The sequence below is a fragment of the Nanorana parkeri genome, unplaced genomic scaffold, assembly GCF_000935625.1.
Source record: "Nanorana parkeri isolate BGI_ZX_2015 unplaced genomic scaffold, ASM93562v1 scaffold1142, whole genome shotgun sequence".
Classification (NCBI taxonomy): domain Eukaryota; kingdom Metazoa; phylum Chordata; class Amphibia; order Anura; family Dicroglossidae; genus Nanorana; species Nanorana parkeri.
The window spans coordinates 4,892-19,581 of record NW_017307410.1 but is presented as its reverse complement, the minus strand read 5'-3'; the positions used below and the strand labels follow the sequence as shown (position 1 = coordinate 19,581).

The 14,690-nt window shown below is 47.0% G+C and overlaps 2 protein-coding genes across 4 annotated transcripts in view; one reads left to right on the top strand and one right to left on the bottom strand.

The window, feature by feature from the left end:
* LOC108796626 (zinc finger protein 208-like) overlaps positions 1-4,162 on the top strand; it is a 129,685-nt gene extending 125,523 nt beyond the window's left edge. The window contains exon 10 of the mRNA XM_018568126.1: positions 2,852-4,162. Coding sequence (XP_018423628.1) covers positions 2,852-4,133 — 1,282 coding nt within the window. The 3' untranslated portion in view covers positions 4,134-4,162. The remainder of the gene's footprint in view (positions 1-2,851) is intronic.
* A 7,687-nt stretch (positions 4,163-11,849) lies between these two features.
* LOC108796640 (temporin-H-like) lies at positions 11,850-14,358 on the bottom strand. Of its 3 annotated transcripts, none has more exons than XR_001941819.1 (2): positions 14,195-14,358; positions 11,850-11,859 (listed from the first exon to the last, which is right to left on the bottom strand). XR_001941819.1 is itself a non-coding variant. In XM_018568140.1 (2 exons), exons 1-2 carry the CDS (start codon positions 14,296-14,298, stop codon positions 12,782-12,784), a joined length of 249 nt encoding a protein of 82 aa, XP_018423642.1. In that variant the 5' UTR covers positions 14,299-14,358. The 3 variants fall into 3 exon arrangements, 1 of the variants encoding a protein (XP_018423642.1); XM_018568140.1 differs by lacking the exon at positions 11,850-11,859 and adding an exon at positions 12,782-12,926; XR_001941818.1 differs by lacking the exon at positions 11,850-11,859 and adding an exon at positions 12,838-12,852.
* Positions 14,359-14,690: the final 332 nt, after the last annotated feature.

Below are 14,690 nucleotides of genomic sequence, written 5' to 3'. Positions count from 1 at the left end.
CCCCCCCCCCCCACACACACACACTCTCGGGGTCTCTCATACATCTCAGTAGGGGGGCATCAATCTCTTCTTCTCCCCCCTCCTCTGTCAGTAGACAGTAATGCGACTATTGGGGACGTGAAGAGTGATTGGACCCTAGTATGCTGCCAGAGTTATAGGCTTGTCTTTATTTGCAGAACACGGAAAAAGTACAGCTCCGCAGAGAAATATCAAAGTTGAGGAGCAAGAAGTAAGACTTGTGCAGGTTAAAGATGAGGACATTCCTATAGAGATCAGCACAGGTGAGAAACAGGCTAGTGCAGAACTTTGTTTTACAGATTATTTATGTTTGATCAACACTATACATTAGATATCAGTGCTTCCTATAGGAGGATTAAGTAAGAGAAATACACAAGAGAGATGTCCTCTGTATTCCCGGGATTCCACACAGGAACATCATGAGATCCCTCAGGAACATCAGGAGATCCCTCAGGATGATCAGGTAGTTAGCATGTAGCTGTGTGTAATACAATACTAACGTCCGAGAAACTTTACAATATTGTTATATTTTGTTGGTTATGTAGGAAGATGTAATTAGTAAATATAGAACAGAAGATATGGATGAAGAAAGGATGAACGTGAGGAATGATGAGCTGTGTAAGGAGGAGGAGGAAATCCCTCCAGAGATCTACACAGGTGAGGAATAAACACTAAATTCAGAGAAGAGTCCCAGATTCTCCTTGTTCAGTCACTACAACAATCTCTTCTTCTCCCCCCTCCTCTGTCAGTAGACAGTAATGGGGGGACAGAATGTGTCTAGTAGGGGGAGTCAGGAGCCATCAGCCTCTAATAGACTCCGCCTCTCCTCCTCACATCATGTCATTGTGTGTTACCAGCCAAGAGACGTGACCAGTCTCCCCCCACACACACTCTCAGGGGTCACTCATATACCTTATTACAGAGGCAACCCAACTCTTATCTTTATTCATAGGCCCTGAAGGCAGCAGAGCCACTCAGAGAAACATCAAAGCAAACAAGGAGCAAGAACAACATGGGAGGATTCATGAGATCGGCATAGGTGGGTTTTTATTAATAATATTGTTAAGTCCCATCAAGTAGATGTTGACTCCTGATGAACATATGGACGGCGTTTCTCCACCATGCTCGTAATACCTGTGACTGTATCCATCCACCTAATTTCTGTCCGCCCTCTTCCCCTTTGTTTTTTTCTAGTAAGTTGGTTCTCACTAAATTCCAAAACAAGACAGCTTAGGCCTAGTGTCATCTGGGCTTCTAGAGAAAGGTTGGGCTAGATTTCTTGAAGGATCCATTTGTTGGCTTTCCTTGCTGTCCGTAGTCTTTGTAGAAATCTCCGCCAACACCAGACTTCAAAGGTATCTGAGATCCTAATAGGTTGGACTTGATGGACTAATGTCTTTATTCAACCTCAAATACTATGTAACTATGTAACACTTTTTCCGGTCTTGCATCCTCGATTTCAATAATTTTTCCTGTGTGGTGGACACGGGGAGTTTTCCTGTGTGGTGGACTCGGGGAGTTTTCCAGTGTGGTGGACTCGAGGAGTTTTCCTGTGTGGTGGACTCGGGGAGTTTTCCTGTGTGGTGGACACGGGGAGTTTCCCTTTGTGGTGGTCACGGTGAGTTTTCCTTTGTGGTGGACACGGGGAGTTTCCCTTTGTGGTGGACACAACGAGTTTCCCTTTTTGGTGGTCACATGGAGTTTTCCTGTGTGGTGGACACGGGGAGTTTTCCTGTGTGGTGGACTCTGGGAGTTTTCCTGTGTGGTGGACTCTGGGAGTTTTCCTTTGTGGTGGACACAGGGAGTTTTCCTGTGTGGTGGACTCGGGGAGTTTTCCTGTGTGGTGGACACGGGGTGCTTTCCTTTGTGGTGGACATGGGGTGCTCTCCTTTGTGGTGGACACGGGGTGCTTTCCTTTGTGGTGGACACGGGGTGCTTTCCTTTGTGGTGGACACGGGGAGTTTTAGTGTGTGGTGGACACAGAGAGTTTTCCTGGTGGACACAGGGAGTTTCCCTTTGTGGTGGTCACAGGGAGTTTTCCTTTGTGGTGTACACAGGGAGTTTTCCTTTGTGGCGGACACGGGGAGTTTTCCTTTGTGGCGGACACACAGAGTTCTGGCCTTATTTTTCTTTTCCTCCCCTCAAGTGGCCAATTTGACTAAGGGCAAAGTAATCCATCTCCGTTCACTTCCTGGAACTCTGTGTCTTCCTCCTGGAAGGGCAAAAAAAATATCCTGAGATTTTGCAGTATACAGATGAGAGTTCCCAGGAGGGCACTGGTGATGTAGCCAGGATGCGTCTGTTGGGCCAGGGCTACATCACCAGTGCCTCACCCAACCAGGAAGTGGAGAAACAGTAATTGTAAGTAAAAGCAAAAAAGTTTAACTGATGATGTCATATCAATGTGAAGAGCTGCATGCTGATTTTTAGTGAAAGGGGGTCAAGGTTCGCTTTAAATGTCACTAAAGAGTGACAAGTGCTGTACGTCTAATTCTTATTTTTAGAGGCGGAGTTACTTTAAATACTTTTTTTAAACACGTAACTGAACTAAAAGTTGTTTTTAATATTTTCTTATTCATCTTAATTTCCTATATCCTCCAGATGGGCGATACAAGAAGGACAACATGGAAGGACATCCCGATACCTCTCCAGATGATGACATAGAAGATGATGACATCCCGTCTTGTTCTCCTCTTACCCCAAACCATCATCCTGTATTTCGTGGGACAGATCCGTCCTTCCCACGTGGGGTCGGTGTTCCAGACCGCTCCTGTCGTGACACTAATGAGGGCGGTGAATTCCATCCGACACCAGACCCCCTCTCACACCACATAGGAGAGAAGCCGTATTCATGTTCGGAGTGTGGAAATTGTTTCCGCTTGAGATCCGGCCTTCGGGAACATCAGAGAACTCACAGAGGCGTGAAACCTTATTTATGCCCTGGATGCGGCAAAAGTTTCAGTAAAAGGTCGCATCTCACAACGCATCAGAGGATCCACTCTGGGGAGAAGCCTTTTGCCTGCTCCGAATGCGGTAAAAGTTTTCCAGTTAAATCGTATCTTATCAGACACGAAAGAGTTCACACCGGGGATAACCCATTCACATGCTCTGAGTGCGGGAAGTGTTTTTTTCAGAAACAGCATCTGATTTCACACCAGAGGACCCACTCAGCTGAGAAGCCGTTTTCATGTTCTCAATGCGGGAAAGGTTTTTCCCAGAGTGACCATCTTATCTCCCATCAGATAAGTCATACAGGTCGGAAGCCTTTTTCTTGTACAGAATGCGGGAAGTGTTTTTCTCAGAGGGACCACCTTGTTTTGCATCAGATGAGTCATACAGGAAAGAAGCCATTTTCGTGTTCGGAGTGTGGGAAGTGTTTTACCTGGAGACCCAACCTTATCGTACATCAGAGGACTCACACCGGGGTTAAGCCATATTCCTGTTCGGAATGCGGGAAGTGCTTTTCCCAGAGCAAAAGTCTCGCCTACCATCAGATGACTCATACAGGAGAGAAACCTTATTCGTGCTCAGAGTGTGGGAAATGCTTCTCTTTTAAACATTTACTCATTAAACACTACAGAGCTCACACGGGAGAGAAGCCTTTTTCATGTTTGGAATGCGGAAAGTGCTTTTTCGAGAGGAAACGTCTCCTCTCCCATCAGAGGACTCATACCGGGGAGAAGCCATATTCATGCCCAGAATGTGGCGAGTGTTTTTCCTCCAAACACTCTCTCACGGTTCACCATAGAGCTCACACGGGAGAGAAGCCATTTTCATGTTCGGAATGCGGTAAATGCTTTACGACAAGATCCACTCTCACTAAACACCTGGCGGCTCACATGGGGACAAAGCCATTCTTCTGTTCCATGTGCAGGAAATGTTTTTCTCGGAAATCCTCGCTCGTCACCCACGAAAGACTTCATACGGGAGAGAAGCCGTATTCCTGCTCTGAATGTGGGAAGTGTTTCACCGATCGATCAAATCTTACTTCCCATCAGAAAATTCACACCGGCGACTTGCCGTTCTCCTGTACAGAGTGCGGGAAAGGTTTTAAAAGGAAGGCGGACCTGGCTTCACATAGCAGTCGAATCCACAAGAGAGGACATCTTAGCTAACAACAGAAGACGAACTTGCAAATGTGTTTTTCAGCTGTGTATTTAACCGAGTTCTTTTAATTCTAGTTGCTGTATATATTCACCATAAATCATTTAATCTCTGTTTAAAAACAAGAAGATGAAATCTCCCTACAGCCCTGAATAAAAATCAGTACAAAATATTGGATCATCTGTACCAAACCCTCAAGGTTCAAAGAGACCCTGACAGGTCTCCAAAAAATCAAAGTGCCAGTTCCCTGCAAGAGAAGAGGTGGTATACCTACCTCTCTGGTGGGCCGTGGCTCCTCCCTTCTCTCTCTTCCAGCCCTGTAGTCACCATTACCCTACTTAGCATTCAAAAGTTTCGGGAGTGACGAATGCCTGTCTGCCCCACCACGAGATGTGGTTTCTTCCACTGCCCCCCACCCCTTCCCACATCACTACATGAGGACCACCTCAGAGAGGGGTCAGAAGAAGGGCCATGGTGCGCAGAAGAGGAACACCCCCGGGAGTGTTAAATGCCTGTCCTACCCATTGCGAGATGTGGTTCTTTCCTCTGAACACTTACATGTTGAATGCTTGTCTTACCCACCACACTATGTGGTTCCTTCCTCTGCCCCCCCCCCTTCTCACATTACTACAGGACTCAGAGGAGAGGACCACCTCAGAGAGGGGTCAGAAGAAGGGGCCATGGTGCGCAGAAGAGGAACAGGCACCTGACACTCCCGGGAGTGTTGAATGCCTATCTTACTCAACACAAGATGTGATTCCATCCTCTGAACACTTACATCACTACATGACTCAGGAGAGGACCACCTCAGAGAGGGGTCAGAAGAAGGGACCACGGTGAGCAGAAGGGGGACATGCACATGATACTCCTAGGAGAGTCAAATGCCTGTCTTACCCACCACGCGATGTGGTTCTTTCCTCTGACCCCTTACATCACTACATGACTCAGAGAAGGGGTCCACCTCAGAGAGGGGTGAAAGGAAGGGACCACGGTGAGCAAAAGGGGAACATGCACATGGCACTCTATACTATATATGGTAAGCCATCTTTTGATATCCCTCCTTTGGAACTTAACATACTTTTTTGATATCAGGCCATAGGTTGGGTTGCTCTAGGTCCAGCCATAGGGGAAATAAAACAATGGCACAAGTGTTATTCTGTATGGTATGACCTAGCACATGGGTGACACGGCCTTGAAACACTACATACACCTTCCTCCTTTGCTAGGCTCTGGCTGGTGACGGAGCTCAGGGGGAGCAGTTTTGCCTTTCTTTCATGTGACAGCCTAGTAATGGACTGGTTGGCCCGAGCGCTGCATCATAAAAGGAGGTCACATGTTCCACCATACAGAAGCACTGGGGAGGTGAGTATAACGTCACTTTGCCCTAAAAGGGATGGAACATTCCCTCAATGCGAATATATGCCAAACCAAACGTTCTTTTTTTTTCTTCAAAATAATGGTTTGAATGTTTTTATGTAATATCACATTATGACCACTAGAGGGAGCTAAAGGACCATAGGGCATACCGAAAAATGGTTTTCTCATACTTACCGTAATTTTCCGCTCCTGACCTGTCCTCATGTCAGCATATCTATGGGTCAGCTCTGATCCCGCCCAGGAGAACCCTTTCCTAGCCAATTAAAATCAGCTTGAGCCGCCCCCCCTTCGTATTTCCTTCTGGCTCGCGAAAAAAAGACACTCTAGGGAGGGCAGAAAATATGCTGACATGAGATAGGCCAGGAAAGGAAAATTACGGTAAGTATGAGATAACAATTTTCTGTATTCCTGGCCTCCTCTTGTCAGCATATCTGGAGGCCTGATACCAGGGGCGTAACTAGAAATCACAGGGCCCCATAGCAAAATCTTGTATGGGGCCCTGTGATTTCTAATTATACCCCTTGCAGAGCCCACTTGAGATCCCACACAGCCCATCTGAGGGTAAGTCTATGGTGGGCTCTGCAGGGTCACCCTCAGGTGGTAAAGCAAAACAAACGATAAACGCACTCAACAATTTGTTACCAGTTGTACAGTAAGGTGCACACGAAATGGGCTTTGAACAGTAGAACAGTAGAAAGGCATCATGGCACACTCACAAACTAGCATGTAAAACAACTTGTCTCACCACTAAGGACAATGACAGAGGTTTGGATACACGTCTTCTGCAAAGGATGTGTAAGCCGCACTGCCGCGCCAAGGCACCTCTTATAGTGCGGTCCTAACTCTAAACTATGAGAGTCTCCATCTTGGAGCACATGGGGCAGAAGATATCAAATTGGGTGCAGGCTTGTCAGGAGGACGCCCCACCTCCTTAAAGGTACAGAAACACACAAGGGATCCCGCACATCCCATTGGCAGCTGAGAAACCCCATGCGTCGCTGCACCAAATCGGTAAAGCAAAACAAACGACAAACGCACTCAACAATTTGTTACCAGTTGTACAGTAAGGTGCACACGAAATGGGCTTTGAACAGTAGAACAGTAGAAAGGCATCATGGCACACTCACAAACTAGCATGTAAAACAACTTGTCTCACCACTAAGGACAATGACAGAGGTTTGGATACACGTCTTCTGCAAAGGATGTGTAAGCCGCACTGCCGCGCCAAGGCACCTCTTATAGTGCGGTCCTAACTCTAAACTATGAGAGTCTCCATCTTGGAGCACATGGGGCAGAAGATATCAAATTGGGCGGCTTACACCGGGCCCCGCCTCCTCCCCTGCTGCCGACCACGGGCCCCGCTTCCTCCTCCACTGCCGGGTCCAGCCTGCTCCACCGCCACTGCTGGCTCTCATTGACTCTGTGGACAGGAACACGCTGCTGCACAGATTACTGTCAGTGATCAGAACAGTAGTGCATAATCAATGCACACTAAATCCATATGTATTGACTCTGAAGGTATTGAAGAGCAATCATCGAGAACTTCTATGGACCAATTCTCCTAAAGAGGCCAAATTAGTTGTTTAGAAGCGTCCTTCTAAACCGTCAGAGGGGCCCCTTCGGTAGACCACCCCTTCTCGAAGGTGCAATCTGTCCTTATGAATCAATTTGGCCTCTTTAGGAGAATTGGTCCATAGAAGTTCTCGATGATTGCTCTTCAATACCTTCAGAGTCAATACATATGCATTCAGCTTCTCTGTGCTGCTGTGTGTGCCTTAATCAGAATGGATAGAAAGTAGTGAAGTGAGCCTCTGTGCTCTGGGTGCTGCTAACAGAGAGACCGTGCTTTGGTCTAGGTTGTGTGATAGTAAGCCCAGGGCCATGTGTTCCTTACAGCACTGCTACTGGTGAGTGTTGGCTGGACCACGAGGCCGCCATTTCAGAGGCCTGCAGTTCCAGAGTTGAGGACTTGCAGAAGAGAATGACCATTTCCATCCTTCGTCGTTCTTCATTGCTGGCTTGAAAAGTGGGCCCCTCACACCTCTCTCCAAGCCTTCTCAGGGCACACCTGGACCTTCAGGATTGGTGAGAGGCCACCTCTCTTTGTCCTTTTAATGAATGAGCGCTCCACCTGTTAAGAGCCCCAACAACAGTGGACTATTTATCCCACTGGCCAGGGATTAGACAGGGCCTGTGTGCAGCAGTTAGATCACACTGTCATTAGTAATGTCGCTGAAGGTTTTATTGTTGTTTTATTGTTCCCTTGTGGGCACTTAAAATGCTTAGGCTGGGCCATTTCACAGGCAGTCAGGTGGGGGGAACAAACCATACTCAATTGTATTGACCATCAAACAGTATTTGTTTTATTGCTATGCAATCTGATTATTAGCCCACCTTTATTCAGCAGGGCTTTCATCTTTTAATAAAATCCATTAAAATAGTGCTGGTGTGTCAGAGAGATTTGGATCAGCTAGTGCAGGTCATCACTGGGTCACGGCAGAAGAACCCATTGACCTAGCGGCTCCCTCTTGGGTTAATGCCACCACCCTTATGTTATGAATTAGGGATCTTACACAGTCTGTGTACAGCATATTTTAAGGTGTTGCCATTAGCACCTATTTTCTCCAAACCCGGGAAGATTTCTTACTGTGAGACCAACACTGATACCCAGTAAGTGTGCCAAGGCTTTTTTGCTTGCATGGTAACAATGCTAGCAAAAAGTGAGCGAGTGGCCCCATCTAAGAGTGAGTGGCCCCATCTAAGAGTGAGTGGCCCCATCTAAGAGTTAGTGGCCCCGTCTAAGAGTGAGTGGCGTCATCTAAGAGTGAGTGGTGTCATCTAAGAGTGAATGGCCCCATCTGTCACGTACCCCCTTGGTCCCCTGGTTTTGTGGATCGAAACTGCGGTAGGACAGTAAGACAGCACTCCCCTTTTACCAGAGTTCCTATAAGGTTAATACGGCTAGTCAGGCTTAACCCCTGGCGTCACTCCCAATCTTCACGGGGAGTTAGGGGTTATAGCATCATCTGCCGTATATTCCTGAGGAAGGGGTTAAAAGGGGGGCTACTATTGCTTCATAGGCGCCACAGTATAGAAAGTATAATAATAATGTATCATAAAGTATAGGTATAGGGTATGTTACCCGCTATTATTAACAACAAAAGATATGCAGTCTCTGGGTTGCAAAAAGTCAATTGGTTGTGGTACAATGATTAATTCCCTTGCGCTTAGGAAGGGCAGATCCGCCGTGTCAGCCTCCCGACTGTGTTTAAATAGGCCGCCGTTGCATCCGATTGGAGCGCACGGATGGCCTATGACTTCCGCGTTCCAGGCTGGAACGCATGACGTCACGATGCGCCGGAGGAGCCGTAGAGACTCTCCTCCTGGCGCTGCGTTCCAGGCTGGAACGCAGGGGCCGTGATCGGGATCCCCTGCGAACGTTACCCCATCTAAGAGTGAGTGGCGTCATCTAAGAGTGAATAGTGTCATCTAAGAGTGAGTGGCCCTATCTAAGAGTGAGTGGCCCCATCTAAGAGTGAGTGGCCCCATCTAAGAGTAAGTGGCATCATCTAAGAGTGAGTGGCCCCATCTAAGAGTGAGTGGTCCCATCTAAGAGTGAGTGGTGTCATCTAAGAGTTAGTGGCATCATCTTAGAGTGAGTGGTGTCATCTAAGAGTGAGTGGTGTCATCTAAGACTGAGTGGCCCCATCTAAGAGTGAGTGGCCCCATCTAAGAGTGAGTGGCCCCATCTAAGAGTGAGTGGCCCCATCTAAGAGTGAGTGGCCCCATCTAAGAGTGAGTGGCCCCATCTAAGAGTGAGTGGCCCCATCTAAGAGTGAGTGGCCCCATCTAAGAGTGAGTGGCCCCATCTAAGAGTGAGTGGCCCCATCTAAGAGTGAGTGGCCCCATCTAAGAGTGAGTGGCCCCATCTAAGAGTGAGTGGCCCCATCTAAGAGTGAGTGGCCCCATCTAAGAGTGAGTGGCCCCATCTAAGAGTGAGTGGCCCCATCTAAGAGTGAGTGGCCCCATCTAAGAGTGAGTGGCCCCATCTAAGAGTGAGTGGCCCCATCTAAGAGTGAGTGGCCCCATCTAAGAGTGAGTGGCCCCATCTAAGAGTGAGTGGCCCCATCTTAGAGTGAGTTGTGTCATCTTAGAGAGTGGTGTCATCTAAGAGTGAGTGGTCCCATCTAAGAGTGAGTGGGGTCATCTAAGAGTTAGTGGCATCATCTTAGAGTGAGTGGTGTCATCTTAGAGTAAGTGGCGTCATCTAAGAGTGAGTGGTGTCATTTAAGAGTGAGTGGTATCATCTAAGAGTGAGTGGTATCATCTAAGAGTGAGTGGTGTCATCTAAGAGTGAGTGGTCCCATGTAAGAGTGAGTGGTGTCATCTAAGAGTGAGTGGTGTCATCTAAGACTGAGTGGCCCCATCTAAGAGTGAGTGGCCACATCTTAGAGTGAGTGGTGTCATCTAAGAGTGAGTGGTGTCATCTGAGAGTGAGTGGTGTCATCTGAGAGTGAGTGGTCCCATCTAAGAGTGAGTGGCCCCATCTAAGAGTGAGTGGCCCCATCTTAGAGTGAGTGCTGTCATCTAAGAGTGAGTGCTGTCATCTAAGAGTGAGTGGTGTCATCTAAGAGTGTGCATTGGTTGTCCCTACATTCAAGTAAATTCAAGGAACTACTGCATACATGTTTTTCTTTTTATTAGACATCTGTTACCCATTTTAGCAGATGATTCTGCACATCAGATGACTTCCAATTAATTTACAGATAGGAAAAATGAAAACATATATGCAACCTCGCTTATTGAGAGAGGGGCCTCTTATTTCCACGTCTCCTTCCTCTCCGCTTTCCTCATTTCCGGCTGCATTTTCCTCCTCTGTGGGATCATTGCTGGACTCTTCATGGGCGGAGCTCCTAGGAGAAGACACAGTTCTGGTCAAACAAAGCAACATTGGTCATTGTACACAAGCAGGATTTCTTAGGGGACAGAAAATGTCTCATTTTAGGTCACGTTGAGGAACATCATCATCATGTAGAAGGAATATGGCACAGAGGGAGGCCACAGACTGGAATCCTTTATTGAATAGCCAGCAGGGAGATTCTGATGTGTTCTGCACTATGGCACAGAGCTTTCTCATCAACAAGTGGACCCAACTAGAAGGAAGCATGAAGAGGGAATGTCAACAGATTCGTATCAGGAGTTCCCATCACCTTATCCTAGGTAAGATGGGAACTTAACATGGGCAGCTGCCTGAGGGCGCGAGGGAACAGGGGCGGAAAAGTCTGCTGGGCAGTGACAGTCGCCGGCATAAGTCCGGCTGTCCGATCGAGATCAGTGTAGGCTGCCGCTGCGGGCGGCATCTGAAGGACGAGTCCCCGCCGGCCGCGGCGGCGCTGACCAGTGCAGGCAGTCTCAGACAGTTTAACTTGTCAATATCGATTCTCGGGCCAGGGCAGCGTTATGGGGAAGCGCCACTGAGCAGTCCTCTTGGCTACGTCCTACGTCAGTGACGGCAGTGAGTGACGTAAGTGGCCCCGCCCCTGCTTCCCCTGGCTGCTCAGCCATTTGTGAGGGAGCGAGGGCTGCAGGAGGAGGAGCAAAGGGCGGACGTACCAGCAAGCAGTCCGTCGTCATCCTGGAGGCGACGGCGACCTGTTCAGGGACTCGGGAGCCGCCCGGAGCACAGTCTGCTGCTGCACAGATTTGGAGTGGAACCGAACGAGGAGGCGTTTTCGGTTCACCCTCTCATGGTGACCCACCCCAGACCAGACACATCGGACTCGTATCGGGAATCGGGATCGGGAGCTGGCTGAAGTGGGAGCGGACGTGAAGACAGTAATATAGAGCGGTATGTAACAAAGTGCATGTGGTATGCTGCATTGTATTGTATTGTGTATTGTATTGTGCATTGTATAATACAGCGGCACAATGCTGAACGCCAGCAGCTATAGAGGAACAACAAATCCGAGCAATAATACATTATACAGGCTGGTTAATATATTATTGCTGGGATTTGTAGTTCCTCTATAACTGGTCAGTGGTAATCTGCATTGCGCAGTATAATCATTATACAGCGCAATGGAGAATACCACCAGCTATAGAGGACTACAACTCCCAGCAATAGTACATTATACAGCGCAATGCAGAATGCGTGCCATTGGTGGCAAAATGCACCTTCGCCTGAGTTGAAAAAATCCTTGCACCGGCCCTGCTTGCCACAATAGTGCTGCTCCAATTGAAGAGTCTCCCTCCAGACTTCCCGGAACAAAGCGACTCTCCTTCTCAGCATATCCTGGGCAGGACCATGATTGTCGAACTGGGCCAGCGCTTCCATGGCTGCAGGAAGCTGTGGCGCTTTTCCTGTGTCAGCAGAAAAACTTGGTCCTGACTAGTGACTGGGGAAACTGGGAGCTAAATATCAGCGGGTTGCAATATCTCCTGAGCAAGGAAGAATACAGCGGCGGACATACTCATCCTGAGTACTGGAGTCCGTCACAGAGTGGTCCCATCTGATCCCATCTGGTCTAAGAGTGAGTGGTCCCATCTAAGAGTGAATGGCCCCATCTGAGAGAGAGTGGTCCCATCTGAGATAGAGTGCTGTCATCTAAGAGTGAATGTTGTCATCTAAGAGTGAGTGGTGTCATCTAAGAGTGAGTGGTGTCATCTAAGAGTTAGTGGTGTCATCTGAAAGTCAGAATTGGTTGTCCCCAATTAAAGAAGATTCATCAGTAAGAAAAAAAGAAGAAAACCCATCACACTGTCCGGGTAATACATTTTAAGTGCAGGTGCAAAACCAGCTCCCCAATAACCCGTGGGCTCAAATTATGATGAAATATCGCGATATTGGAGACCAACACACACAGACACCAAATGTATGCTGTAGCTCATCTGATTTATTACATTATTACATCATCATTTATAGTGATAACATCTAAGATATGGAATTGGTATCAGATTTATTAATTGGTCAACTGCAGATGTCTGTTATGACTTAATAGAGACTTTTTAGCAACTCAGATATACTGATCGTGTCCCTCCAAATATCTCAGATGTCCAAAATTACAGAAGAATCACATGGCAAAAATCAGAAATAAGCCAAAAGGTAATATAGATAGATAGATAGATAGATAGATAGATAGATAGATAGATAGATAGATAGATAATTAGATAGATAGATAGAGATATTCATATCAGTTTCAAAGCCTTTTACATTATGTATTGGAGCCATTTTGAATTAATTTTGCTTTTTTATTAGACATCTGTTTAGCATTCCAATTCACAATCAAGCAGCCCCAGTAATTTTACACAATCCACCAGCAACGTTCTTTAGTGTACTGGCCCAGCCTCTTTTCTCTACGCTTTCCTCATTTCCGGCTGCATTTTCCTCCTCTGTGGGATCATTGCTGGACTCTTCATGGGCGGAGCTCCTAGGAGAAGACACAGTTCTGGTCAAACAAAGCAACATTGATCATTGTACACAAGCAGGATTTCACTGGGGACAGAAAATGTCTCATTTTAGGTCATGTTGAGCAACACTAACATCTAGGAGGAATATGGCACAGAGGGAGGCCACAGACTGGAATCCTTTATTGAATAGCCAGCAGGAAGATTCTGATATGTTCTGCACTATGGCACAGAACTTTCTCATCAACAAGTGGACCCAACTAGAAGGAAGCATGAAGAGGGAATGTCAACATATTCGTATCAGGAGTTCCCATCACCTTATCCTAGGTAAGATGCAGATAAGCTGGATATTAGACTCATGTCCTCCTGGACGTGTGGAGGGCGGATTCAGAACTGGCACTATCTGCCTCAGGACTTCATATAGGGTCTGATCCCTACTGAGGTATGATCCTTCCACACCCGGGATCTCAATTGTTTCCATTGACGTGATATCTTCACCTGATCTGGACAACTATGTCCCCTGGACTCTATAGGAGACCCTGTCACCAGACCATTCAAGTCAACAAAAGTCTTTTTATAGGGTCATTGAATGGATTTTATTGAAGTTATTTACCTGTAAAATCCTCCCGTGTGTAGGTACCAAAAACATGTGCTGGGTGCCGCCATCTTGGATGAGATGCTAGTAGCCCCAATATACACAGAACTGTCACTCACATAACATTGTACAGTATTCTATAGCTCCTCCAGCAGCTACAGAAAAGATTATGTAGAAGGGTGAGGGGAGGGATGGAGGAGCTGGGACAGCACAGATATTGATAAGACACTCCCAGAAGGGGACATGACATGTAAGGAGGGAAGGGGCTGAGCTAAGGAGTTGACTCAATGAGATGATGTGTAACCTGAATACATTTCCCCGTTTTACTGGCGTACACCAAATACCTGAACTCCAGCCAGATATAAAGGACATACATTAATGCAGCTCTGTAATCATCAATACATCAGTTGTGCTGCAGTGATAGGAGGAGAGAGCAAAGTGACAGAGAGAGGAGCTCATCAGTCTTCTGCTTCTCCTTTCACTGTGCAGTTTGCAAGCTCGAGGAGGGATAAGTAAGTGTTTGTAAACTGCAGCAGGGAGAAATCAGTTCTCCTGCCCTGTCAGGTAGGGATGTGCTGTAGGGCAGAGCTGTTTGAATCTGGGCTGGATGGACAGATATACAAAATCTTTGGTAGGTAAAATACTCCCATATATGTGTTTAGTTATTTGCCCGGAGTTCAGCTCACACATACTTACTCATGCCTGCAGAGAGATAAGGAGATCATCCCCAGAAAGAAAACCAGGAACAGGGACTTCTTCAAGGTGAACATCTTTGGTCTCTGTCGATGATTTGTATTCATGGAAAGAAAAAGAAGACAAAATGAAAACTGTGACTCAGTGAGGTGAATGAGATCTAATGAAGAATGAGATGGAGGATTCACCACTATAGAAAAGTCACATGAGGGGCACTATGTACACATCAAATGATTGTTCCAATACAATAAAAGCTCCGACGTTTGTTTGTTCTAAGCCATCACAAAAGATCACGAACACTCGGCACCCGTCATGGATTGGCTGGACAAATTCCAGACCTCACTGGATCCGGTCACACACACAAGTTTAATAAATTCTAGAGATAACGTCTAACAAAGGACCACTGATCAGCTTTGTATGGCCCCTCACTATATGCTGTGGGGGATCTTCAGAGATCTAGATTTCAGTTAGTCAGGACAAGAAGAACACTGAGCTGTTT